This window comes from Aythya marila, assembly GCF_965140915.1.
Source record: "Aythya marila genome assembly, chromosome: 27".
Taxonomy (NCBI): domain Eukaryota; kingdom Metazoa; phylum Chordata; class Aves; order Anseriformes; family Anatidae; genus Aythya; species Aythya marila.
The window spans coordinates 2,949,395-2,975,640 of NC_139068.1; the positions used below are offsets into that span (position 1 = coordinate 2,949,395).

Here is a 26,246-nt window from a genome sequence, read left to right on the forward strand (position 1 = left end):
TTCTTCAGCTCTCAGAAGAGATAGCTAATTTCATAACAAACATACCAACTCAGGGTTGTTCACTACCTTTTTTGCAATAGCAGAGCTGATTGGAGACTTCTATACTTCCCTGAATCAATTACCTTTCAACAGAACTGAATGAGGTGTTGGAAAAGGTGTTTATTTTATGCTAACCTTTTGTGACTGAAAAAACAGAAGAAACTAAAATTCATTAGCTTGAAGAAAACATTTTTGAGAAGTATGTTATCTTGGAAGGTATTGGCTGGAGGTTGAAGGGAAGGAAGTGTTGAAGGTGTGTATGGGGAGGGGGATGCTTCACAGTAGCTCTGAAGTATCTAGTTCAAGCTGGTTTTCCATGTCGAGGAATTCTGGCTACTCTGATTGTGGCAGCACAATTCAGGAATACCATGAAACAGAGGGAACCTTTCACCTGAAGAAAAGTCTAATAAGCTTTACTTTAACATTAATTGCATGACTACACTTCAAATGGCTTTTTACTCCTTTTTTCTAATTCTTTAGCATAAAGTTTCATCTCTCCTGCAACAAGAATTCTGACCCAAATAATCACTTTCACTTTGCTTAATTAAAGTTATTACTTGTATAAAAAGGTGAAATATCCCACCTCCTGCCTTTTTGCCTTTTTACCCACAACAGATGCTTCCCACTCACTTACTAGTCCTTGCCCCCACCTGGGACTGACACACCTGGCCCACACTGGAAAAAAGCATGTGTGTTGTGTTTTTTTTTAATCCCTTTTTAGTTCAGGCCTTCAGCATGGCACTGACAACTGAAGGTGCAGGATATTTTATTTTTTTGAATCAGCATTGCCACTGGAGAAAGATCAAGCTATCAGCCCCAGTACTTTTGCTTACCTACCAGGTCTGAACACAGGAAACTGATAGGCTAAAGACATTTGAGTACTAGCATGAATGTTCGGGTGCATTGTTTTAAAGTCTAATTCATACTGTCATGAACTGACAACCCAAAGATACACTTTCTTGACACTTCACAAGAGAATAAAAATTGTAGTTTACTTGGTTTACAGATATTTTTGCAAGCATAGGGATGTGCTGCCAGTAATAGATGCAATGACTGAAATCTTTAACTTGCATTTATTATCAAAGTCATACTGTTTACATCTGTAATGTCAACAAGATGCCACAACTACAAAAAAAAAGATTGTGCACATTGCAGTTCCAATGCAAAAACAGTAAAATGGAAATCCATTTGTTAAAAAAGTAATTAAAATTACTCCAGAAAGCAATTGAACTGTTTTAACACCTTTACATCCAGTCAAATTAAAATGGTTAACAAGAAAAAATACAAATTCAAAAATCTGGTATCAGTGTTAAAAAAAGCATCTACTTAAGCATTTCTATCAATTCGCACATCAATCTCCCTCCCACGAAGCTGTATCCCATTCATCATACGGCAGGCTCTCTCAGCTACTTCTGGGGACTCAAATCTAACAACACCACAGCCCTTAGACTTCCCATTTTCCATCTTGATATCAGCATACAGCACATGACCTTCAAAAGAAAAAGAAAGGTTCTTGTTTAATCTAGGAGGTACCACACGACTGTATTGATTTAGAGTTCTCTCCCTTAAGCCACAGAAAGTGTACCTTTAGAAACTACCAGTGGTTTGAAACTTAAAGCTCTAGGACAATTTTACCAGTGACCACTGCCATGAGAAGTCCCCTAGAAGCTGCAGAGCCTACCTCAACCATTAGTAGCTTACCTAAGCCTCTGAAAAGAAAGGTATGCTCACAAAGACTCTTAAAAAGAGGATGATGGTTCTCAAAGCAGCAGAAAGCCCTAATGAATTATGCTAACGGGTCCTCTAGAAAGTTAGCTTATTCCACAGCGTGATATTGGAAATTGGTCGCTGTAGCAAGCAAGAAATCCATGTGGGACTAGCTTTTCTAAAGGTCAGATGTCTCATGAGCTGGACCTAAATACATCTAACAATATGCAGCTGATTCAGGAATTCTTTTAGCTCCTTAATTTCTTCGTTTTTCTTTTATTATTGCTATTACTAATTTAAGGTTCTTTTAAGGACAGCTTCCCCAAACAGACGTGTTCACTTCAAAATAAAGCATCTTGCCAGTGCTTTTCAGTAGTTCTCAGCTTTTTGTTGTAGGAAATGAATCTCATCATTCATCCTGGACTTCTCTCTTTCTCTTCCTGTCTCTACCTGTAACTACAGAGAGGCTATCCACATAATAAATCCAGCCCTAGACAGCTGGGAAGGGGTGTTGAGAAGTGTTGACTGGGTTATCAACTAGACAGTCAAAACATTTTTATCTTCTCAATCCTGTAGGACTCTTGTTGGCATTGCAGGATGGCAAACATCCCCAAGCCACTTGTGAACATGAATATCTGATGTTTTCCCAAGTCTGAGTGAAGTTTTAGTAAGGTACTAGTGTCAGGGACATAGAAGTAATTCTTAGCTCTACAAGAGATATCCAGTTCTCAGGAAAGATTTCCAGTGATATAACAACTTACCACATTCATTAAATTTATCTTTCAGCATTTTCCATGTAAAATCAAAAGGCAGCTGTGAAAAAGAAGAACAATTACTGAGGAACTGTTAAACGACTTGTCAGTACTTCCGTCTCTTCAAAACATGTTCTCCATCCTGGGAAGCCATAGTTCAGCACCGTCTTTTTCATACGCAGAAAGCTTTTCTCCTGTTAAGAAAATGGCTTCAACTCACAAAGGCCTGCCCAACCCCACAGATGGCAGCATGCAATATTAAAAATTGTAACTAAAGTCAAAAGAACACAAAAGAAATCAACATAAAGCACTAGGATGAAGGCTACTCACATTTCTCACAAATATCTGACAGGCTTTTCGGGCCACCCCAGGTGCAGGTCCTCCAGTTCCTCCAAGGGAGCCTGCAAAATTGCCTGCAAAGTTTCCACGTTCCATATCCATTGGTCTTTCAAAATTGCTTCCCATTGCAAGTCCCATGCGATCTATGCCTGCTCCCATGCCCTGTCCCATAGCAGGACCCATCCTTTCCATATTAGTGGCTCCAATGCGCTCTAAGCTCATTCTCTCCATGCTAGCAGCACCCATACGATCTATTCCTATTCTTTCCATGGGATTGGCACCTATGCGATCCAAGCCACCTGGCATCCTCTCTATCACCTGACCCATCCCAGTTCCCATTCCAGCAGGGACCATACGCTCCATACCTATACCCATCCTATCCATGCCAGAACCCATTCGTTCTACACCTGATCCCATTCTTTCCATAGTGGTACCAACACGCTCAATGGCAGCGCCCATCCTCTCAATGCCAAAGCCTATTCCAGAGCCCATTCTTTCTATGCCAGAACCCATTCTCTCAATAGCTGGTCCCATCCTCTCAATGTTAGGAGCCATGTGATCTATGCCCAGAGGGGCCATTCGGTCAATTCCAGAACCAATCCGTTCCACGTTGGAACTCATGCGATCCAGAACAAGACCCATCCTGTCTATTTCTGACCCTACTCTCTCCATCCCATGCCCCATCCCAGAGGGTATTCTTTCCATTCCCGAGCCCATACGATCAATGCCAGGTGCCATCCTCTCAATCCCAGGAATGCTGGCATTTCCACCACCTGGAACAAAACACACAATTTATAAATAGTCAAAACACATACTAAAACCAAACACGTGCTTGCATTGCATACAGTACTGAAATCCTTTAGATCATCATTATTCAAAAAAAAAAAAAAATGACCAATGTGTGTGCTACTGCAGAATATGAAGCAGTTATTTCAGATGGGAAAAAGAGTATTGTTGTTGATTACGTAGATCACCACGACTACAACACATTTTAAGGGACTGGTAACCTCATTAGTCCATATGCAAGAGTTTACCCTTTCCTAACAAGTTTGAGTTCCATATGCACAATAAAAGTTTCAAAGAAGAAAAACTGATGTGTAAACAAGGAGAGAAGTTTGAATGCATATGAAAACCCAGCTGTTCAGGTGGCGAAAGTAGCATTTTAAATACAATTTTAGCTGCTAGCTGTCCTGTACAATGCCCTGGGGATTGTGCAGCAAGAATAATAATTTAACTGAAATTACTGTTTGATCAAAATTTGATCAAAGTGTTAGAGGAGCTATGTGTAAAATATGGCCTGTTTTGTTACAAACGTGCACTTTTTTTTTTTTATGTACAGTTCAGGTATTTCCAGTAGGCAGTGTAAGTACTTAGCTTTATGTACTGACCTATTCCTCTTTCCAAGGTGTCTCCAAAACTACGAGACATTCCCATCTCATTTCTTCCAAATTCTCTCTCAAATCCTCCACCCATGGCACGATCCATCTCTGTAAAGATTAAGTCTGATATGTTCTTCGGGGTATCAACATTTTACTAGAGGCATAGTTTTTAAAGATTAACAGCAAGGCTAACTTTTATTATGTCCTCCTGATCATTTTATTATGTCTTTTTGAGACCAAAACACAACCCCCAGAAAAATAAGAACAAAAATCCAGGACTCATCTCAACACAGACAAGACACTTTGCTTTGGAGTAGTTTTTTTTGTCTTTCTGGTGAATACAGACAGCACAGTTTATCTTTCCAAAGCAGTCCTTGAAGGCAACTCCTATGAACTTGTTTTTTTTTGTAGCTTAGAGGCCATAAGGGCCTTGCAGACACTGTGTGAGATGTAAGCCTTTAAGTTTTTTCCAAAAAAAGCTGGAAAGAGGAATATGACCAGTCTCCAGTGCTACAGTTTCAGAGACCAAGGACTGCTGTTGAACACGGAAGCTTAATATTATAACAAAAAAAAAAAAAAAAACCTAATGCCTACCACTCATTCTGCCCATGTTCATTCCAGCTGGAAAGCGCCCGATGTTTTCCATGCCAAACGGACCTTCCATTCCTAAAAGAAAGGAATTTCCAGGGATGCTTTAGCATTTCAACTTAACGCTACAGTTCACCAAAATAAGTTTTCCTCAGATTTTTTCCATAGGCACCAAGACAACTCTATCACAGACTCATTAACTGTGGTCAGAATTTGGTCACAGCTTATCTCCTAAATCAAGGCCACGTTTTAGAAGTCTCATGACCAAACCACTGGTCACATTTTCTGAGGTTTCAACCCTTCCCCGTACATCTATAGCAGTTTCACTAATACTCAAAAACATAAGTCATCACTAAATTGGTGACAATTCCAAGGAAAACAAATGGCTGCTAGGCACATACAGCTAAGTTTACATGACTTAAAAAAAAAAAAAAAACAGGCTATATACATTTAAAAAAACACAGCTTACCTCCCATTTTATTCATTCCAAAGCCCATGCCTTCCATTCCCATTCCTCAAAATAAAAGAGAAAGCTTTATGTAGCAGATGTAATTCTACAAACCATCAGCCATTAGATTGGCTGTAGAAAGAAATCATACAAGCACATCCACTCTGAACTGGAAAGCTTACATGTGCTAGCTCGAGTAGATTGCAACATTCCTTCTCAAGAAATAAAAGCAGGAAGTGGAAAAAACCATAGGCATTTACAAACTGAAAGCTGAGTGTGTGCTACTTTTTAGGTGGCTCTTTAAAACTTTTTGCTATTTAAATATATCCTAAACATAGATTTGCAAGCCCACTAACAAGTGTTAAGAGTGACAGATGGTTTTAGAAGTTTTATGTATATTTGCAGTGTCTGCTGCTCATGCTCAAGAGTCAGAAAATGAGAGCTGTGCCCTTACCATGGTAAAAAACAAAAATGGAGCAGTCGGTTAGGTTCAAGTTTCTGTTATCAAGCTCATGACTTAGCTCAAGAAGAACTCATTTGGCTTTAACACTCCTAATACACTTCAACTTTTTGTGTAGGCAAACAAAGCTATCTACCCTTCTATACAGCTTAAAGCTCTCATGAAACAAAGCGTAGGAGTAATCTTCTTACCTCCAGGTCCCATGTTGCCCATTCCCATGCCTTTGTTTAAATGATTTGCATCAATAGGTTGACCTCCAGGTCCTAATCCCATGCCAATACCACCAAGACCATCTGAAGAAAATATTCAGATATCAAAAAAGCCTTGTTTCCATAATTTGACAAAACAGCAAGTTTTATTCTTAATTAATTGACTTCTATTCTCCAAAAAAGCTTGCTGTGTTCCCACTTTGGGGTATGTACTTAATGCATGAAAGTGTAAATCTAGAGTAGATGTGTCTTGAAGTAGACTGGAAATTAATCCCAAATATTTTCTTCATCATCTATGTTTTATCTTACTGCTGAGAAAAGTTGATTTTTTTTTTGGTTGGTTTTAAGCTGACTCCTGAAAAATAACTGGCTAGAACACTGCTTATTTTGTGCAACTCAATCTAAGGAGAAAAGAGTGGGCAATTTAGTATAAAGAACTTCTAACCTTTTCACAATGTTACCTTTGATTGATAAAAGATTTATTTTCATGTTTGCCAAGGTTCCCTTGCAGCTAAGAATTTAAATAACTGCAAGGTTCCACCTATTACTGACAGCCACCTATAGAATTCAGAGCACACAGCCAGCCTCTTTCCTAGGCAAACGAAAAATATATATCATTCTCAGACACGATTTTGATTCTTCCTGTACCCAAGTGAATAAAGGATTCCCCAGTCAAATAAAAAAACACAAAAACACAACTCATTTTTCTCAGAGTGGATCAGGAAGAAAAAGTTCTCTGCTTGCACTTGAATCAAACAGCTTAATTGCATTTTTTCCTTATGAGAATAGGACTTCCTTGTTTACATTTCAACATAACGATCTCAGGAAGCATTGAATTATGTTTTACAACACCACAAGATACCGATACCATTCCTCCCTCCCATCCCCCCAACTTAAAGGCCAAGAAATACATTTCCATCATTATTTGTTCCATTTCATACAGTAATAATTAAACAGAAAAGCAGTGTTTTTCTCTTGACAAGGTATACCATTACAGGAAGCCATGGCAGAAGTAAAAAAAACCTGTGGATGCTACGGCTGCTGAACAAGGTTCTGGTAGATACACAGAAAATTGATTAATTAAAGGATGGGTTGATAGAGAATTATTCAAGGTTACAGCATACACAGGTTTTCTTTCCATGACTAAGTAAACATTCTTAAAAATCCTGGCTGAATTAACAGAATTACATACATTTTAGAACAGTTTCAGCTGTAAGACAGTAGGGCTTTTCCTTACCATTAATTCTCCTTTCCGACCCAGTCTACTCCTGCTCAACACTTTCATTATCTTATCCCAGAGTGGTCAAGGGAACAAGGGACCTCTGGAGGTAATCTGGCACAAATCCCCCACATCAAGCAGGGTCACCTAGAGCCCATTACCCCGGACCACATACAGACAACTTCTGAATATCTCGAAGGATGGAGACTCTACAACCTCTCTGGGTGACCTGTTGCTCCAGTACTCAGTGACCCACCCAGTAAAAAAAAAAAAAAAAAAAAAAGTTTCCTTATGTTTAGATGGAGCCTTCTATTTCAGTTTGTGTTCACTGCCTCTGGTCCTTGCACTGGGCAACACTGAAAAGAGCCTGGCTCTGTCATCCCTGCACCCTCCCTTCTTGTATTTATTCCCCTAAGAAACCTGAAGACCTGGAAGATGCTCAAGAATTCAACCCAGCCCTTTAGACGGAAGGAAAACCATTAGACACCCAGAATACCAGTACGTAAAAGGGTGCACACTTTTCTTTATAAACTGATGAAATTTCCATTAAAACCTGCTATTAACAATAGTCCTACAAGGCATCAGGACCTCTGACTTACAATCAAGAGACTTGGAAGCTTTGAGAACATGAACGGGATACTGTTTCTAAGACAAACTTTTAGCTATGAGCTGAAGGAAGTATCCAAAAAGAAACAGGACTGAAACTTATTTATTATTAACCTCTTAGATATTAAGGCCATTTGAACCCCAGTTTTCAGCAGGCTGAACCAAAGTTTTACTCGGGCTGGATTTGAGCAGATGGGGAGTAACAGAAGTTGCCTAAACATCTTAACAACAGCTCATACTTTTTAATTGTGTTCTATTTATTCATCTGTTCCTCCTACATATGGCAGGTTACAGAGGCAGTACCTCTTGAGCACAAGTTTCCTATGGACTATTAACAACTCAGCTTTGCTTGTCAGCAGACGAACCCAGTAATAGATATAATCCAGGAATATACAGGAAATCTCTCTAAATGCAAACCTGAGAGCCAAAGGCTTTTGAATTGAGTCTCATTTTGCAAATATTCAAGTTGCTGCAAAGAAAAGTTAAAAACATAACATATTCAGTCATACAGCAGAGACTTACGAGGAAGTTGTTGTGGTCGCTCTGGAGGAAAGAAATCTCCTTTTGGAAAGGCTCGTTCATCCTAAAAATAATTTGATACATTAAGTTTGTACACAACTCTGGCCTGCTTTCTCACTAGAAAGATTTCCTACCTTTTTTTAAAAGGTAAATTGAGAAAGCTAAAGTAATTCTTACTATATTTATGATTGTCTTTTAGAAAAATAATTAGAAATAACCTTCTACAACTGCGTGAGTTGACAGCATTAGGTATTAGGCCAAGTCCTTTAAACAGAACTCGTGTCCCCCAGTATTTCAACCCATGAGTTAAGAGTGAGATGTAAAGTACAGGGCTGTACTTCTGTCATGATGTGCTATTTACCTTTGTTTGCCCTGGGGAGGTCGCACCAACCTTGAAGCCACACATCATCCAAAAAAAAGTCTGGAGCACATTATCAGTTCAAAAACTATTAAGAATCTGAACGTACTTACCATTTTTACATGCATTGGTCTGTCAAACAGCAGCTGCCCATTAAACATCGCTTTCGTTTCATTAAGGATCATCTTTCAAGCACTGAAACCACAAAAAGTCTTAAAACTCCAAGTACTATCTGATGAAAACCCTATCAGAAAACCACAAGACTCCAGGTAGCTTCTTATACTGTCATTCACAGGTTATCAGATACCCTTTCGCTTTCTCCAAAACTGAAAAGCTTCCAAACCAAATCACTGAATATTCAAAGACTGGGTTTTGTTTTTAAAATTAAAACATGAGTTACAAAAATAGTCTTCTGATTCATATTAAAGACATTAAAACACCACTTAAAATGTCTCGAAACCAGCCTAGGTGTTTAAACATTTCTCTCCCTTCCACACCATAGACCCAACTTGAGAGATGAAGCACGTAGTAGTATCCACACTGCAATTCTGCGATTGTGTGGGTAGACTGCTACACAGCAAATCACAGCTTGCAGTGTAATATGGCTGACAGGGAAACACACCAGATCAAGCCTGCTTACACTGCAGATGGACGCGTTTCACTCCTCCTTTACCTCCATTACAGGAATTTAGGACAAGCCTTTTCTTAGAAATTGTATTTTAATTCAATACTAACTCTGACAGAAAAATTACTACTATTTGGGTTAGAAATTCACATCTATTTGTTAATTATTTTTGTTTGCTCAAAATCATTATTTGAAGTTTTTTTTTTCTTCTTTTCGTTTTCCCTACATTTTCCATACACTTCAGTGGCTTCACTTAACACAATAAGGCAATATCCTCTGTTGTAATACTACTACTTTTATTTTCATCCTGCTTTTCTTAACAGTTATTTGTGAACTCATGGAAGTTAGCACAGGATGGAGTGCCAAACCTGTCTACTATTTACCAGTAATACATTTCAAGGATACATATAGCCTGAACAGCCTCTATAGCTTGTTCAAAAGTGACAGTTCCGATCCCACGACTCTTGCCATCTTTATCTTCTAAGATGTCTGCCCGAACCACAACACCAGCCATGCTGAATACTTCTTTCAGTTTCTTCCACCCAACCTTGTAATCCAGCTGGAAGATAAGTGATATTAGAAGTATTAGAAAGCTTTCCATCCAAAGAGTATCTTCAGCATTCATCAGTTTCGTTTCCTGGTATCTACAATCCTGAGTAGTCATCTTCACAGAGATGGGATAAAATTTAAATAATAGAATGCTAGAGAATGCTAAATGCGTTGTTTTTAGCTCTGTTCAAAAATGCAAATTATCAATTACTGTAATATATAGGATACAACTTCATCTTACAACTTCACTAGCAAAGAGAATCACAGAACAATTTAGGCTGGAAAGGAACTTCTGAAAGTCATTATTCTAACTTATTGCTGAGAGCAGGTATAATTAGTTCAGGTTGTTCAGGGCTATGCCCAGCTCAGCTCTAAACACCTAAGTGCGTACAGACTTTTGGCAGTCACTCCTTTATTTCATCTGTCTCAAAGTAAAAAGAAATAGTTCTAGTATTTAAATGGTGTTGCCCATCTTCCAACTGATGTCCATGGCAACGAGTCTGGACCCGTCTTCTCTGTATGATCTGAATCAGGGTTATGGAGACAACCACCAGTTATCCCTTTCACCTTCTTCCTTTAAAGCTGAACAAACTTCCACAATTTCATATTCTCTAGATTCTTATATAGCTTGTCATCTCACCACTGAACTTGCTTAAATACGTTCCCACTGCCCCTCCTTCAAACAAGACACATTTCTCCACATCAAGATCAGTTTTAGGATTTGAAAATTAGTCCTATTCTTGCTGTATGTGCATACTGAAATGTTTGTTTTTATGCTATATCCACAACAGGGCATACCTTTCAAGGGGAAGTTCTCATTTTTTGTTCATACATTAGAGTGCAAACTTACTTCCCACTCGGCAGTGTTCCAACTGAAGAGAACAAGACTAGTCACAGAATACTTCATTTTACTGGAACAGAGCTGGAAGCCTACAGCTTTTCCTCTAATTCATTAGATTCTACTCAGTTTAGACCCTGTTCAGAGACCACACAACGCTTACATTTGCAACAAAGACAGTGCTTCCAAGTCTCCCTGCCTGTAAGGCATGGATGATCTCATTGGGTATGTTGGGATTGTTGAGTATACTAGGTGGGATATTGAGCATTCCAGGGCCACCTGGACCTGGACCAATACCCATTCCACTAGCTGCCATGACTTTCTGCATTGCTCTCCTGGCATGCTCGCCATCAGGATCCTAAAAAAAACACAAACATACTAAGTTAATCTGTACCAGCAAAGCCAAAAGTCAAAAGGGGATATTCATTTATACAAGGTCCCTACAGACCTCCAGCCAACTACTTTTTTTTAATTTTATTTTATTTTATTTATTTTTTTTTTTAAGTTTTCAGATCAATGCACCAGCACAACTCAAGTTCGCAAGTTACTCCTATCCATGCATTTCCCCCAATTCTGCAGGTGTGTATCTATTATTTAATACCAGCAATAAACCCCACAGCTGCATTTTTTCTAAAGACAATGGTACTGGGGAAGCCTTGGAAGACAAACACTGATTAACTTTTGGCATCCTCAAAACAGTACAACAACTCATTTCTCTTGCAGTTAGACTTCCTTACAAGACAAGATACAGCGTGTAAAAAGTTCACAAAGAGGGGTTTGGTCTGCTCTTTTTCCCCTCACACTAGGTTTCCAAATTGAAAAAAAATTTGGAATGTATCACTGTACAGTTGAGCGTGTTATAGTGATTGAAAATAGAAAAGCCATAAGAACAGAAATAAATCTTCGAAGTATTTCAGAAACCACCTTATTCTATGGAATTGTTTGTAAAGTACATTCATTATGGTGCAGAATTAGATGAGAAGTGAGTCAAGAACAAAATACTTATGCAGGTTTCTTTATCAAATCATAAAGAAGTACGCCTGCAGTTCAAGCCAAACACTTGCTTTATCCATGTGCTGCATTACTGTCAGTAGCACCTATTCTTTTAAGTCAAGTTCAGTCTTGACAAATGAGTTCAAACTCAAGTTCGGCAATAGGTTCTGGTAATAAAACAAGCTGTGTGTCTTTTTAAATTCTATTTGAAGAGTTCTACTTTGGCAAATATTCTTATCTGCAAATTAGTCAGCCATAAAGCTTGACTAAGAGGTATCCCCTTCACCTTAAATCCAAGATACTAAAAGAACAGATGTTAGTCTTACTTCTTTCACTTTTAATGGTCTTCCACCAAGACTATGCTTGTTCAAAACCTCTGCAGCCTTTTTCATGCTTTCTTCCATCTTGAATTCAACAACACTGTGAAGATACAAGACATCTAAGAACACTGCTCGTATCTTATTTCCTTATTTCTTGCTATAAATTCATAAGTGAACTTACGCGCATCCCTGGTGATTTGATTTCAGAGGCGAGTAACAAGCAGAGGAGGGAAGAAAAAAATAAAGTAAGTAAAAGCACAAAACACTTTTTAAAAAATAAAAAGTCAAATCACATTAGTTAACCCTAGGGGCAAAAATAAATGTAATCTTACCCAATAAAGCCTTCATTACTCGAATTCCATAAGATATAATTTCTTATGCCATAACAGGATTAAACTGTAGTTTCTGAAGTTGTAACAAGCAGAACTAAGTCCAGGATCTCCAAGAAAAATACCACACACTCCGTATCAACTGTTCTTCTCTGTCATACAGACAAATCCTTGCCATATTCTCTCATCCTAAATCCATATCCTTCAGTACAGTTAAGTGAGCTCCTACTGTGTATTTTTTTCCTGCAAGATACTTTCACTGGACTAATTGACTTAAGTACCTATAAAGGCAATATACGTTTAACTTGGAAATTAACTTCTGTTTACTGGCACGGGAAGTATAGTTTCCAGAACCTGCTTTTGCACACTGGCCTTACAAATTCAGCAAACCACTACAGTAACGTTTTCCAAAACACAAGTTAACCTTCCGTACCACTGTACGTACTGCTAGTGTCCATGGGTACTTCAAACAGCCAACGCCACCTGAACACAGTGGAAGACCACCCTAACACTGCTCTTACAAGTCCCCAGCCCCCCGCCTCCCCAGCCCCAAAGAAGCTTTTAAGCAATCCTGTTATAGCCGCTAAGCATACACACTCTCTACCTTCCTGACTTCCTTTCGCTCCACGCCACCATACAGTTACATTTGTCATGTAGAAAATCCACAGAAGAAATTCTCTCAAACACTTACCCTTGACTTTCCTTCAGCGTCCATTAAGAGCTCCACGTATGTTACCTCACCAACTACAAATCAGATTCCAGACGACACATATACCAAGGGAGAAAAGCCAAGAAAACAATGGGAATTTAGAACAATCAACAACCGTGTATGGAGCCTCTGCCTTATAAGAAAGCCCAGAAACACTCCATATTCTCTAAACCACAAAACTGGACAATTACAGGTATGCAGTAACATTGTAAGACTTGAACATGTTCTTGATTTTCCTCCACTTCAAAAGCCAGCTATTTCCACAGTACCAATTTCCTCGACCTTTAGTGCTCACTCGTTACTTGAGGCAATCCAAATCCAGGGGGAAGTCTGCAAGAACAAGTTTCCCTCACTTCACATAGTACACCATCTTGTCTCCACAGTCCAGAACTCAAACAGTTGCTTGCTTTTCTCAGGATTTTTCCTCTGGTACACATCCCAAAAGGGGATCAGACCGGCCCAACAGACCACGAGATCACTCACATGTCTGCTTTTTATTTCAGCAGTTTAGTCTTTAAGTCACAGCAAAATTTAAATCCTTTATTAGGTTCCATATTTTTTAGGTTAGTGTTAAACTGTCATATTCGCCCTCAAGACAAGAGCCTACAGCAAAAGGCAAAGTGCATTAGGAAACTATATTTGCACCTTTCCTCACAAGACTAGGATTGCTTTTTCCTTAACTGACCACGTAACCATATCACGTACCTCTGGAATACAACTTCTAAAATGGCTGCTGCCTTTGAAGGGACTGGCATACAGAATTTATTCAGAATAACTGAGGAAAATTTTTTAATACTTTTTTTCTGGTTTTATAAGTTCTGGTTTTTAAATTTAAGACAGGCTCCAAGTTACACTATCTGAAAGATGAAAAGAAAGCAGTCTTTGTGGGAAAGAAACAACCAAACCGAAGCACTGCCAGCATACCCTAAGCAAGGAACTAGAAGCTCACATTTGATGGTCTACCTCTGCAAGGGCCAGAGAGGAGTGCTCAGCCTCTCCTCCCACAGGCCCGGTCATTTATCAGACACCTAGTGTCATCCCCCAAAGTGAACATCCCACATTTCTTCTAGAAGCTGGAAGAAAAAGGAATGCTTGATGAAATGACATTCTCTTTCCATTCCTGATATTGGAAATAATTAAACAATATCAGCATTCCAGCCAGAGAGTAGTTAGCTTGGCAGAATAAGCAGTGAGATGTTTCCATGAGGATACAAAGCATTCAAGACTTGTAGAGGCTAATAAATCCCTTTGAGAGGGCCAGGTGAGATTAGAGTGTTCAATTACCACCTACAACCTGAGCACTATGAGATCATGTATCCATGGGATTGCAGTGAAAACAGGCATCCTAGCATCATCCTTGGTGGTACATGGGGCCCATGCGGCCAGCCCAAATATTCAGCATTACGAGGTCATTCTGAAGCCATCCATCTCAACAGCAGCAGCCAGAGTGCAACCGAACTTTTATTGAGAACAACAAATTCTCAGATTCCCTACGATACAAAAACCATTCCATTTCAGAGACCCCAGAGATTACAGGTTATAAATCCTGTAACTCATTTCTCCCAGTAACATTATTTAGGCTTTGGACTGAGGGCTCTCCTCTCCCAACCACTAATCAAAGCCAGCTACATCTCTTAAAATGCACACAAACACTTCCCCAAAAAAAGTTTGCAATATACTAAATACAATTTAACATATGCAAATTTGACCTCTGAACAAGATTTCCTCAAGTCTACTACACAGGCAATAGTGTAGCACTTTGAAGAGTTTGTCAATTTTGCTCAATACTTCGCATTCAAGCCTTAGAGACACCTGTATTAAAAACAAAACATATCTTGAAAGGGATGTTTTCCTTTGAAAGGGAATCTGAATTTCCTGTATAGCCAAAACACACAGACACAATAAGGAGGGGGGGAATGACATGTAGAATAGAAGATCAGTATCCAAGACACGTCCAGATTAAAGAACAACTACAATAAAAGTGCACTTTTCCCCTGAAAAACGTAAGAAGATTCTACACGACAATTCCTCCAGGAAACGATTGTTTGAGACTGACAAATGATTTTATTTTTTTATTTATTTTAAGAAAAAAAGGAACCTACACTGGGTCCCATTTTATTTGGTTTCTTTTCAGATCCCAAACCACAATGTCCAAACCTTTGGAGAAAAAAGAAACAGTGATCCAGGCAGATTTTCCTTCTGCTAGCAAATAGTTGGCTTGCATCAGGAAAGACACCCTATATATCCACAGGTGAAGAAATTTCATTCAAGCACAGGAGAAGCTTACTGAACTTTCAAAAAAATAAAACATAAAAAACCGCAGCCTAAGTTTTTCTGCTCCAGATGGACCTCAACAGGCTTGAGAGGTTGATCTGTACAAACCTCAAAGTCCAGCAAGGCCAAGTGCAAGGTGCTGCAGCTGGGTCAGGGCAATCCCAAACATGAATAAGCTGGGCAACGAATGGATTGAGAGCAGCCTTCCTGAGAAGCATTTGGGGCTGCTAATTAATAAAAAAATAACCACGAGCCAGCAGTGTGCTCTTGCAGCCCAGAAAGCCAACTGTATCCTCGGCTGCATCGAAAAAAGCATGACCTGAAGGTCAAGGGAGGCAATCTTCTCCCTCTGCTCTCATGAGGCACCACCTGGAGCACAAAAAGGACAGGGACACGTTACAAGTCCAGAGGAGGGCCACCAAGATGATCAAGGGGCTGGAGCACCTCTTCTTCGAAGATAGGCTGAGGGAGTTGGGGTTGTTCAGCCTGGAGAAGAGAAGGGAGACCTTATAGTGGCCCTCCCAGTACCTAAAGGGGGCTGCAGGAAAGATGGGGAGTGTTAAAGGGCCAGGCTGGATGGGGCTCTGGGCAACCTGATTTAGCAGGAGTTGGAACTAGATGATGTTCAAGGTCCCTTCCAACCATTCTCTGATTCTATAGTTACCAGATCAGCCTCCAAGGGCAGATAAAATTTGCAGAAACTTAATGTAAAAGTGATTAAGGAATATGTTCCCCATTGGTGTCTTTAAGACTGAAGGTAGAGCAGACTTCCTTGAACCTCACATTTGAGGAAGCTCAGAAACCTTTTGTTTCCTAAAAGGGAAGACTGAAGCAGAAATCAATACAGTAACTACAAATACAAATTCAAAGAACGTTTATCATTACTTAAGTACTATTCCACACAGTCACGTTTCCTCAAATTTTGTATCTACCTCCCAAAGAAGTTTATCTGCATGGAAAACTTACGTGTTCAAGCAAGGTTAGCCTGTCAGCATTCAAATTCTCTCCTGTACTGTTCAGAGAGCTCATACAAGCATACAGTGACTCAAGGCCCTACAGAGGTATCTGTAAAGTACCTAGGGTAACAAACTCAACTGTAGACGTAAACTTTGAAGATCATGAAGTTGGTTCTCTCTGAAAGGTCCAAAGACAGAAGTCTCAGCAACAGGAGAAGCAAAAAAAGTGAAGAAATGGTAAATACTCTACAAAACGGCAGATTCTTTGTCTCACAGGGTCAAAAGTAAGGAGAAAGTAGCCACTCAAGACATCACCAAGACTACCTGGATTTCCACCATTTTTTAGAAATAACTACAAAGCAAATGATTCGTGAAGGAAGACATCCATGCCATTGGAAGTCTAACGCCTTCACCATCAGACAATTTGGAATTGGCCAGTTACTCCTTCATGTACAGTGTTTAAATCTCATGACCAGCAACCACGGAAAAGTTCCAGGGTGGGCAGGGAACAGAACAGACTGTAACTAAAGGTTTTTACACTGTCTGTGCAAAAGGGGAGAAGAAAAACAATCTTCCTGAAGAAGCAGCACAGTATTTCTCCTGTAGTCCCACTCTTGGATGAAAGAGACCAGAAAAAAAAGCATGGGTAATTTTGGTTCTTAAAGAGCCCTGGAAGAAAAGGAGAGGTGCAAAGCTCCCTGAATCCACTGAAGGACCACCTGGAAAAGATGGTTAGAACAATGAAAGCAACACAGAAGATACACTCAGATCCCACCACTGTGTTTCAAACTCTATTGGTATTAAAGCTTTCAGTGTAGATGGTCCAATTAAAGTTTAAGATATTTGCTTAAGATGTTGTTAGCATTCAAGTGATACTGAAAACTCCTCCGTCTGTCTTACTAGGAAGCTGACTGTACCACATCTTGCACAAAGCCGCTGCAAGGTGGCAGTCAGTCAGCTCAGGAACACCAAGTACAATTTCTGCTCTTACGAAAAATTATGTAGATTTTCCAAGATGGTAAAATTTCCATTAAATTTAATAGCAACAGCAGAAATGCAAGATTTACTTAAGAAAACACAAGCAGCATTTACACTTGAAAGTCCTATTATAAGATACTGACCTCCACTGATGGCTTCTCAAGACATTTCAGTGAAGCTCCATACTCAAACCCCAGACTTTGATATTTATGCTCACAACCTAACTCTGGGCAATTAGGTACACAAGTTAATGACTGCACAGTCCTAAATGGCAAAAATTATGCAAAAGCAAGTTAAAAGCTTGCAGTCTCTGCAGCTCTTAGCTACTTGTTCTTTTTATTTTATTTTTTTTTTTTTTTAAGAACACTCTATGCCCTGCTGTAAAGTCCCACTACACATTTGTATCATCAAACCTTGCTATCTGCAGTCACCATACATGTAAATACATGAAAAAGATACTTCGGTATTCTCACATCCACCTGAAGACTACTGTCAAGGTTTGACATTTGAAAGCAGTCAGGTCTTTCATCATTGTTGAAAAGAAATCTTAAAACTACAAATGACTAAAATGCCAAATAGCTAGTTAACATTAACTTTTGATTGCAGAAAGCTTTCTGCTTTAATCAAAAAGTGAATCAAGCTGAAACATCTTCAGCTAACAAAGCTGCAACTGAGATGCTGAAGTGCTGCTAAAATAAGATAGGTGCAGTATACCCCTCCCCTTGTTGAGGGTAGCAGGACACCACATCCAACATACCTCTTGCCACAATGAAAAACTTGGCACCAAGTGTCAGTGAAGTCATTACAGTTCACATTAAGATAACTCTGCAGGAATTCTTTTGCAGATAACTTAGTCTAGTTGCATTTCACTACAGCTTTGAACTGCAAAGAACAGACTGAAGAGTAAAAAAAATATATATATTTTTCTGCTCTTTGTAGAAAGTCCTGTGAGTACCCTAATATAAGCTCATGGAACAGGAACCCAGTAGATCACCTCCCATAGATAAGGAACACTCCTTGTTTCCCAGCAGAAGAAAGGTAATTACAGACCTCCTTCAGCCTCATTCAAGCCAACTACCTGCTGACTACTTATCTGTAAGGTTTTGAATATGGACTTTATCCATGAAACAAACTGCAACTAGCATCCAGCTGTGAAATGCAGAGAGAACAGCATGATCCTCATCTAAGGTATTTTGACATTCAGTGAAATCCTGTTTCATTTCACAGAGAAACAGGCAAGGGTTATTAGTAGTGGATTACAGTTTTAAGTTTCATTTTTTAACTGTCTTGCACAAAGCTGGTTGTGGTGCCTAATGATGAAGAATGAGAATGGCAGGAAATGTACCAGTCGGGAAGAGGTTGAAAGACTGAGGAAGATCCAATTTTAAGTAATTTTATTGCTAGGAAAAGGAGCCATTCTGTACCAAGGTACTGTCCTGGTTGGAACTCATTAGCACACCTACTGAAAGCAAGGGCAGGAAGAAAGTCAGATAAATTAGCACTTCTACATTGTCGAAGTCATCCTTTTCTCTTTGCTCACCAAGAAGTTCAGCGTGAAAGCACGCTGCAACAGAATCTTCTTGAGCACTGAAACAGGTGGCCTTCCAGGAAGAGCTGTGTTCAGGTACCAGAGCAACAGCTGTCAGAACCAAGCTGACAGAAGTGCTCGACAGCACCTGCGTTCAAGTCCAGTAACAAGAGGGCATGAGTTACATCTTTAAGGGGTCACACAGACACTAACAATTACTCAAGATGGAGAAAGACAGAAGGCACCACATTTAGTTTGGTGGTTGCTTTTCTTCATAGCAAGGTTAAGCTGGGAACAGCTTTTTTTCCTTGTCTCTGTTCACACATTCAGATTCTGATATGAAGAGGTAAGCACGCCTGTCAGATACCATGTGTATGCTTTAAGTATGAGGTTAAAACCATGCTAATACAAGTAGTCCCTAGGGTGTCCTGAAATCTTTATTTGTGATGTGACAACGGCCACCATGACTGCAACTGCTCCTAGCTGCAACAAAGCAGATCCTACAGCTAACATTTCTCCTTGTGTTGTGTGCCACCTTGCTACTCTTGTCAGGGAAAAGGTTTAAGATACAAAGTTCTCTATTTCCTAAAAGAATCCATAAATACCTCAAACTCTTTTTTTAATTACATAGTATCACATTATGTATACCAGCTGCCACAAAGTATTTACATTTTGCTTCCCAAAACAGAGCCATTTTGGGGAGGACAGGTTAAGGCCAATATTTAGCACTCAATCACGTTACGTTTACCGTTAGACTCCACTTCCACGCAGAAGAACCAACTGCTGCCTCGTTCTTCTCCTGAAGCCACTTACCAGGTAGCAATGCTGATTACCTCAGTTTAGTAGAACCTTGTGTTTGTCAGCCAATACAAGGGAGTTTCAAACAAGAACATTTTTTAATTTCGTTAATAACTGTGTTATACTGCATACCTGTAATTGAGTTTCACCAACAAGTACACTGAAATGACTAAACCAAGGCATTACTCTTGAGAGATGTCACCTTTAGATTTCAGATGTACGCATCTGAACAAACCAAGTTGCAGAAATATGAGACCTCAAAGCTAATGTCTCCTAACCCATACTTACTGACACAAAAGAGCCGACGGAGGTGAACTCCTCCTACGTTCGGTAACCTGCTATGCCATTGCTGCTAACAGCTTCCGTCTTTATGACTGCCAAGCAATGCGATAGTCATGAATCACCTACGGTTACCCTTTGCGTACAGATCCATTTCACATGCTCTCAAAGCCTTGAACGTTTGGCCTGTGATTCTTGCACTTACAAACCAAGAATTCTCACGTTTAGGTTTTTCCACAGCCACATTCCTGGTTCTTGGAACTACTATGCCTTATATCAAAAAGCACCGATTCAGCAAGTTCAAGCACAGCACAAGAGCACCAATTTGGTAGAAGTCTGGGACTAATTAGAATGAATCACAACTACACAGCAAATCTAAACTGTTATGTTTTAACAAGCAGTCCCAAAAACCAAGAACAATGCGTATTCTCAATACGTAGACAAGCCCTGCAGACAGACTGAAGAGGTTTCAACGTTCCCCTAGGATTATCTGCTGGAATGAGCAGCTGAACAGCAAGGCAGGAAACAATCTCACATCGGACTTTTCCATCCACGTGAACTGGAGAGAAACCACAAGACACTTGGAACGGAATTCAACACAGTACTTAAAATAAGACATCTACACATACAGATACTCCTATTAACCAATGTATCTCGGGTAGCTAAGTGCTAACACAGCTTAGGACAGGGGACCATGCATAATTAGGGCCTGTTAAAGCAGTCTTAAGACTGCAGTTCTTCAGATTACAAGAAACCATCGTTGCATCTCAAGCATCAACGTTTCACAGCCTCTAATTATGGAAGTTTGCCAGGGCTTATAGTCCTGAAGTTCACTACGCAGACTAAGCAGCTCCATTTTGCCTCCACAGACAGACGTTGTAAAACCATTTTGGAAATTTTTTTTTTTTCCCCGATTCATTAGGCCACAACTTGTGAAGTCGCTAACCACCGATCCTTACCGAGTTCAAACACAAGTGAACATCGATCACTGTTATGCAAGACATGTCTGATGGTATGTATTTTAGCAGTGACCCACAAGAGCAATGCTCGTACTACTTAGGCCTAACAGGTTTTGAGACATTTTAATGATGGAGAAGCCAAGTATTTTCTTGCCACTCCACTGCACTTCCAAAGTGACCTGAAAACTTGTAGGCTGGGCATCAACTTAAAGAAATAATGCCAAGTGAGCCAAGAAGATGCATTTAGACTTGTCACCACCTGAGATTAATCAGCTCAATTTCTTCAGCAAACTAAGAAGGTTCCCATTCGCAGGTGTAAGTTAAATACAGGTAGGGATGGAGGAAGACATCATGAACTTGGTTTCCAAAGCCCTACCCACGTTGATTGCACTAAAACACAAACCTGATTTTTCTTCTTTGCAGGTCACCCTTAAATACATTTTTACTGCTATCCAATTGCAGGATGGATCTTTATGTAAGCACAAATCACTACGAAGTTTAGAAAAACAGCTACATACACATACGCCAGATCGACATTGTATGGCTACCTTTATAACCCAAAAGACATGAAAATACTTGAGAAAGTTTTGCTCATGTCAAGACTAAAATCTGGTAAAAGCCTCATTTTTCTTTTTCTTTTTTTTTTTTTAATTTTTTTTTTTTTTTTTTTTAATTTTTCCACCCATAAGACAAATGCTCTTTTTAATCTCTGATGAAGCACTATTAAACATACGCCAACATGCCTATGAAGGAACTATCCGTCTGGAAGGCTGCCAGAGCACGGTATTGTGCAACACCAAAAAAGGCTTCGAGACCTTCTGCAAAACTCGTGTCACTAAGTCCACCCAGAACTTCAACTGTTAAGCTTACCAAGTCTGTTACGAGTAAGATGACAGACATCACTTGGTCAGCCCTGGTTGTACATTACCTTTCTCTTTGACCAGGTCTTTCAGAGACTGCCACTTGACATCAAATGGAATATTTGTAATAAAAGCTCGGTATCTTCTAGCAGGGTTAGCATACGGCTCAAAGCGGTTTCCTCCTCTCTTGACGCTCTTCTCTTTCCTTTTCTCACTTTGAGTTGGTCGTTCATTTTCACTGCAAACAGATAATTGGACACGTTAACCACTCTGGCAGTTGATTAGTGTTGTATCACCTCCTGGAACATAACTTCTTGCATTCCCAGAAGAAATCAAAACTCACAAACTTTCATCTGTTCATTTATTTGCAAAACAGTAATAAGAAGACAAGTTGGTGCTCATGGTATTAGTGCTACACGCACCACTGCAACAAAGAGTTCCTAACAGCAGACAACTCAGATCATTAAGGCCCACTATTTTCTCCCACGTTTATTTATGCAATGTAACCAAAGCTTTTGACTGCAGAGGCTAAATCTCTTCAAAGCCAAGCAGGCCTAACTTCATCTCCTTGTGATGCTCCAGACACACACCCTATTTTCTCCTTAACATACTACACTTTGACATCTTTACGACCAGTAATTCTTTGACCTATCACATTTGTATTTTTGCACTACAAGAATTTCAGCGAAGTGACCCCGTATCTAAGCACTCATGTCCGTGACACTCTTTTTAAACCATCTTCCTCCCCCTCAGTTAATACCTTTTGGGACAACACAAATTCAAAGTCTGTGCCTTTCAAACACACTGAATATTTTTTTTGTTTGTTTTTACTGTTTCAGAACACAAACTCCAGCAGATCACAATTAACGAATGCAAAGTGAAGACTGTTTTTCAACTAACCTACACCACTATTAGTTAACAAGACAAATGCCACTAAATAGCAGTATTCAAATAAACTGCATATAAATATACAAACTGTATATAAAAAAAATAAACTGAATATAAATATACAAATAAAAATTAAAAAAAAAAAAGATAAATCACTGAGCAGATACAACAGCCTGGAGGGAAAAAAAAAAGTATGCAGATGCCTATCGAGTGTGATATTTTAGTGGGTTCCTCGTTTTTACTACAAGGCAACCCATGCTTTTCCAGCCACAAACACATTAAAAGCAAACAAAAATATTGTACTTTACAGACACAGCCAGAACTGCTAACAGTATTTGACCTTAGTTATGGCCATCGCATACCACTTAGACAACAGAAGACACAAGTCTTGCACATAACTAGTATGCTGGAAGAAAGGTCTCTAATGAAAAAATGTTCTTTAGTCATTTACTGTGTTTAATCAAAAAAAGGAAATTTTAGGTTTTCCCTCCTTTGTGCTTAAAAAAAAAAAAAATCTTGAGTAATCAAGTAATTAAAAATCCAAAAGCAGATTTAAAACTGGACAATCCTTTTAACACTCGAGCTTCTGTTTTGCTGAAGAAATAACACAAAGTTCAGTAATTGTGTGAAACGCTACACCTAATGAACAGTTTTCTATGGCTATTCCTCAAACCAGAACTGTTCAAGCTATCCACAGGTAGAACTGCTGTGTAACTTGCTTCAAAGTCACGGGGTATGATGCAGAGATCTTTGCAACTCTACGTTTAAAGCTCCCGGAGCAGATTATCACACGTCAAGCTCTCATATACCTGTAAAGAATTCAGGCAAGCCACCGTACCTGCTATTAGAGACAAACACTAGTCTAGAAATTTTTCCTTATCACATTTGGTGTAACAAAATCCAGCCTGGTCTAAAGAAATATCAAGGAAACTACTTTGGCTGCAACATTTCTCTTTCGCAGGACGTCAGACAACAACTGTCCGTGGGCATCCTCCGGCACTAAAAGGAGGACAAGCAGGCACGTGGCCACAGAAATCGCTGTGGTTGCCAAGTACGAGAACAACTGAGCATTTAAAGGCAGTTCTGGACAGCAGGAAGAGGTGAGCTCCCCACATCCTCTCCATAAATACACCATGCCTGCAGGCATTGCTAAGTTAAAAAAAAAAAAAAAAAAAAAAAGGGGAGACGAAATTCCCGCAGTAAACGGGAGTGAAATAAATTAAGTTTAGGGAATTAAAAAACAGGAGTGAAATTCCCATCCCAGTAAGGAACAATGGTGAATAACAGTGACCCATTTACAACAAGGCTAATACAAGAAATACAAAAAAATAACACCCCCATGGCAAAGTGTACAGAAAAAAATGTATTCAATAAGTTACTTTCATTAGATATTTTATCTAACTTAATTTTCCTATGGTTTCAAGCTGAAATAATTCAAGGCTACAGAAAGCCTCATCTCAGAGAAATTCCTTTAACCGTATTACCTAGGCACTGCTACTGTGAAACTTCAGCAAGCTTTGAGCTGTAACCAGAACCCAAAGGCAAGACGGGAATATCCTCCAAATACCAAACACCCAACACGAGGAAGGAAGATGATCTGAAGACCCTTCGCTAGCCTCGACTAATATATTTCTGGCTGCAGTTTTTTTCTTCTCTCTCAACTCTTAGTCGGACTGCAGATTTGCAGCACGGTGTAACAGCCGTCAGCAACCAGGAACCTGCCCACCTACGCAGCACAACTCGGAACACCAGGTAAACAAATCTGACCAGAAGTCTAACAGATTACTCCCAGAACACAAAGTTAAAAATGCTGATTCTTAACTACGTAAGATTTCAGGCCTGGGGACAAAAGTTAACTGGAAAAATGCAGTCTTTACTTGGAATTTCAAAAAAAAAAAAAAAAAAAAAGAGAACTTCTGCTAACTATAAAACTTCTCAAAATTAGGTTAGTGTTCACATGTGAAAGCAACACGCAGTTCAAACTTTTTCTGCTTACAAACTTCATATTTACAGATCAATAACCATAATCCTTGGAAATTATTACTATTAATATTTCTGTAATATTGCACTTATATCCAACAAATGACCCTTACTTAGGCTCTGGCATCACTTTCAAGTTATCTCTTGGTCTCAAGGCACTGAACTCCTATGTCTCCCTAACCAACTTACTTCTCTGGTAAGACACCGGGGATAAGGCAGCGACACGTTTTGCTCCAGATATCACAGCAACGTGAACAACGACGACGGCGTACCACAACTTACCAACCACTGACACAACAGTTAGAAAAAAAAAAACACCTCAGAGCTCCAAAACCCCTCCCGCCGGGAGTACTTACACCTTTAGGGAAAGATTTACATTTACTGAGGAAACGTTTCTACTGGGCCTCAACAGAACCCCCAAAAACCTCGACGCCGCGGACCGCGATCCCGACTCCTTCCGCGTCCAGGCCTCGGAGGCTGCCAGGCGGCCTGCGAGCCTCAGGGCCACAGAGGGAGCCCGGAGCGCGGCCGGGTCCCTTGGGACACGAAGGAAAATCAACAACTGCCACGGGGACAGGGACAAGGACGGGGACAAGGGCGAAGGCGAGGCCTAGGCCCCATCAGGCCCCGCCGCGCGCGCGCGCGCGCGAGGCCCCACAGCCCCCCCCACCCCCCCTCCCCCCCGTTACCTCTTCACGGGCGCGTCCCCAGCACCCCCCGCCCCGTTGGGCGGTGGCGGGGCGGCCGCCGCTGCCGTCTGCGCCGCCGACGAAGCCGCCGCCGCCGCCGCTCCCACGGGCGGCTCCTCCATTTTGTTGGCGGCCCCCTCGCCGCCCGCTGCCGCCGCCGCCGCTACCGCCGCCGCCATTTTGCCAGCGCCGAGCCTTTGTGTGGCCAGAGCCCGCCCTGCCGCCCGCGCGCGGGGCATGCCGGGAGGGCCGCCGAGGGGGAGGGGGGGGGGAGCCGCTCCCGGCCCCGCGCCGTCCGCCCGCGCCTGCGCGCGGCGCCGCTGCCCGCGAGGCCCCTGAGAGGCCGGGCCCGGGCCCTGAGGCGCCGCCGCCGGGATCCCGCCGGGCCCCGCGGGGCCGTTACCGCTCTGCGAGCCCCGACCGCGGCCCGAACCGCGAGGCCGGGTCCAAGCGAGCCCCGCTCTGGCCTGCTGGGCCGCGTCGGCCGGCAAACAGCGCATGGCGCCGTCCCCCGCTGCACGGCCCCTCCCTCAGGGCCGCCTCTGGGCTGGGCAGGCTCAGTGCGGGCCGTGAGGCGCGGGGGTGTTGCCGAGCGCGGCGGGCGGGCGGGGGAGCCCTGGAGCCCCCTCCCCGCCCCGAAACGGGAGCAGGGGCAGAGCCCGAGGGGGGCCGGTGTGTGTAGGGGAAGCGCAGGGCGGCGTGGTTTAGGGGTTGGGATGGAGATGGAGAAACCATCCCGGCCGATCCCCCCGCGGGGGCAGGGAGATGTGGAATCGCGTCACGACGGAGCGCGCCCGGGCGGGCCTTGGGTGTCTCCAGGGAAGGAGGCCCCGCAGCCTGCCTGGGCAGCCCGTCCCAGCGCTTTTTGTCTCAATGGTTTTGTCTCGTGTTTAAGCAGCTCGCACCCACTCCCCTTGTCCTGTCACAGGGTGTCACCAACAAGAGCCTGGCTCCCTTTACATATTTATAATAAGGTCACCCCTCGGTCTCCTCCAAGCTGAAGAGCCCCAGCTCCCTCAGCCTCTCCTGGTAAAATACCACGAGGGAGGGCACAAAGAAAGCAGAGATGAG

At 41.2% G+C, this 26,246-nt stretch overlaps 2 protein-coding genes across 6 annotated transcripts; both read right to left on the reverse strand.

Annotated features, from left to right (window-relative positions):
- Nucleotides 1–1,010: 1,010 nt before the first annotated feature.
- HNRNPM (heterogeneous nuclear ribonucleoprotein M) lies at nt 1,011–12,280 on the reverse strand. Of its 5 annotated transcripts, none has more exons than XM_082780289.1 (13): nt 12,130–12,280; nt 11,955–12,048; nt 10,799–10,993; nt 9,654–9,807; nt 8,737–8,786; nt 8,269–8,329; nt 5,904–6,005; nt 5,274–5,318; nt 4,811–4,882; nt 4,226–4,324; nt 2,829–3,610; nt 2,508–2,559; nt 1,011–1,529 (listed from the first exon to the last, which is right to left on the reverse strand). In XM_082780289.1, exons 2-13 carry the CDS (start codon nt 12,030–12,032, stop codon nt 1,366–1,368), a joined length of 1,854 nt encoding a protein of 617 aa, XP_082636415.1. In that variant the 5' UTR covers nt 12,033–12,048; nt 12,130–12,280; the 3' UTR covers nt 1,011–1,365. The 5 variants fall into 5 exon arrangements, 4 of the variants coding, with proteins under 4 accessions (XP_082636415.1, XP_082636417.1, XP_082636416.1 ...); XR_014319127.1 differs by having other exon boundaries at nt 1,433–1,529; nt 2,508–2,692; XM_082780291.1 differs by lacking the exon at nt 5,904–6,005.
- Nucleotides 12,281–12,821: 541 nt separating this feature from the next.
- On the reverse strand, nt 12,822–25,713 carry LOC309888076 (uncharacterized protein). The gene is made up of 3 exons (XM_082780293.1): nt 25,176–25,713; nt 21,687–21,856; nt 12,822–13,021 (listed from the first exon to the last, which is right to left on the reverse strand). Exons 1-3 carry the CDS (start codon nt 25,673–25,675, stop codon nt 12,957–12,959), a joined length of 735 nt encoding a protein of 244 aa, XP_082636419.1. The 5' UTR covers nt 25,676–25,713; the 3' UTR covers nt 12,822–12,956.
- Between the last annotated feature and the right edge of the window lie 533 nt (nt 25,714–26,246).

What these genes read in the sequence shown, in the direction of transcription:
- HNRNPM (XM_082780289.1), bottom strand. Translation starts at nt 12,032, where the DNA reads ATGGAAGAAAGCATGAAAAAGGCTGCAGAGGTTTTGAACAAGCATAGT. An exon ending in GACCAATGCATGTAAAAATG is followed by an intron (nt 8,330 to 8,736) that starts GTAAGTACGTTC and finishes AATTATTTTTAG; the next exon opens with GATGAACGAGCCTTTCCAAA. An exon ending in GTCAGATATTTGTGAGAAAT is followed by an intron (nt 2,560 to 2,828) that starts GTGAGTAGCCTT and finishes TCTTTTTCACAG; the next exon opens with CTGCCTTTTGATTTTACATG.
- LOC309888076 (XM_082780293.1), bottom strand. Translation starts at nt 25,675, where the DNA reads ATGCGCTGTTTGCCGGCCGACGCGGCCCAGCAGGCCAGAGCGGGGCTC. An exon ending in GGGGACGCGCCCGTGAAGAG is followed by an intron (nt 21,857 to 25,175) that starts GTAACGGGGGGG and finishes ATCTGTTTGCAG; the next exon opens with TGAAAATGAACGACCAACTC. An exon ending in AGACCTGGTCAAAGAGAAAG is followed by an intron (nt 13,022 to 21,686) that starts GTAATGTACAAC and finishes TCTGATTTGTAG; the next exon opens with TTGGTGAGGTAACATACGTG.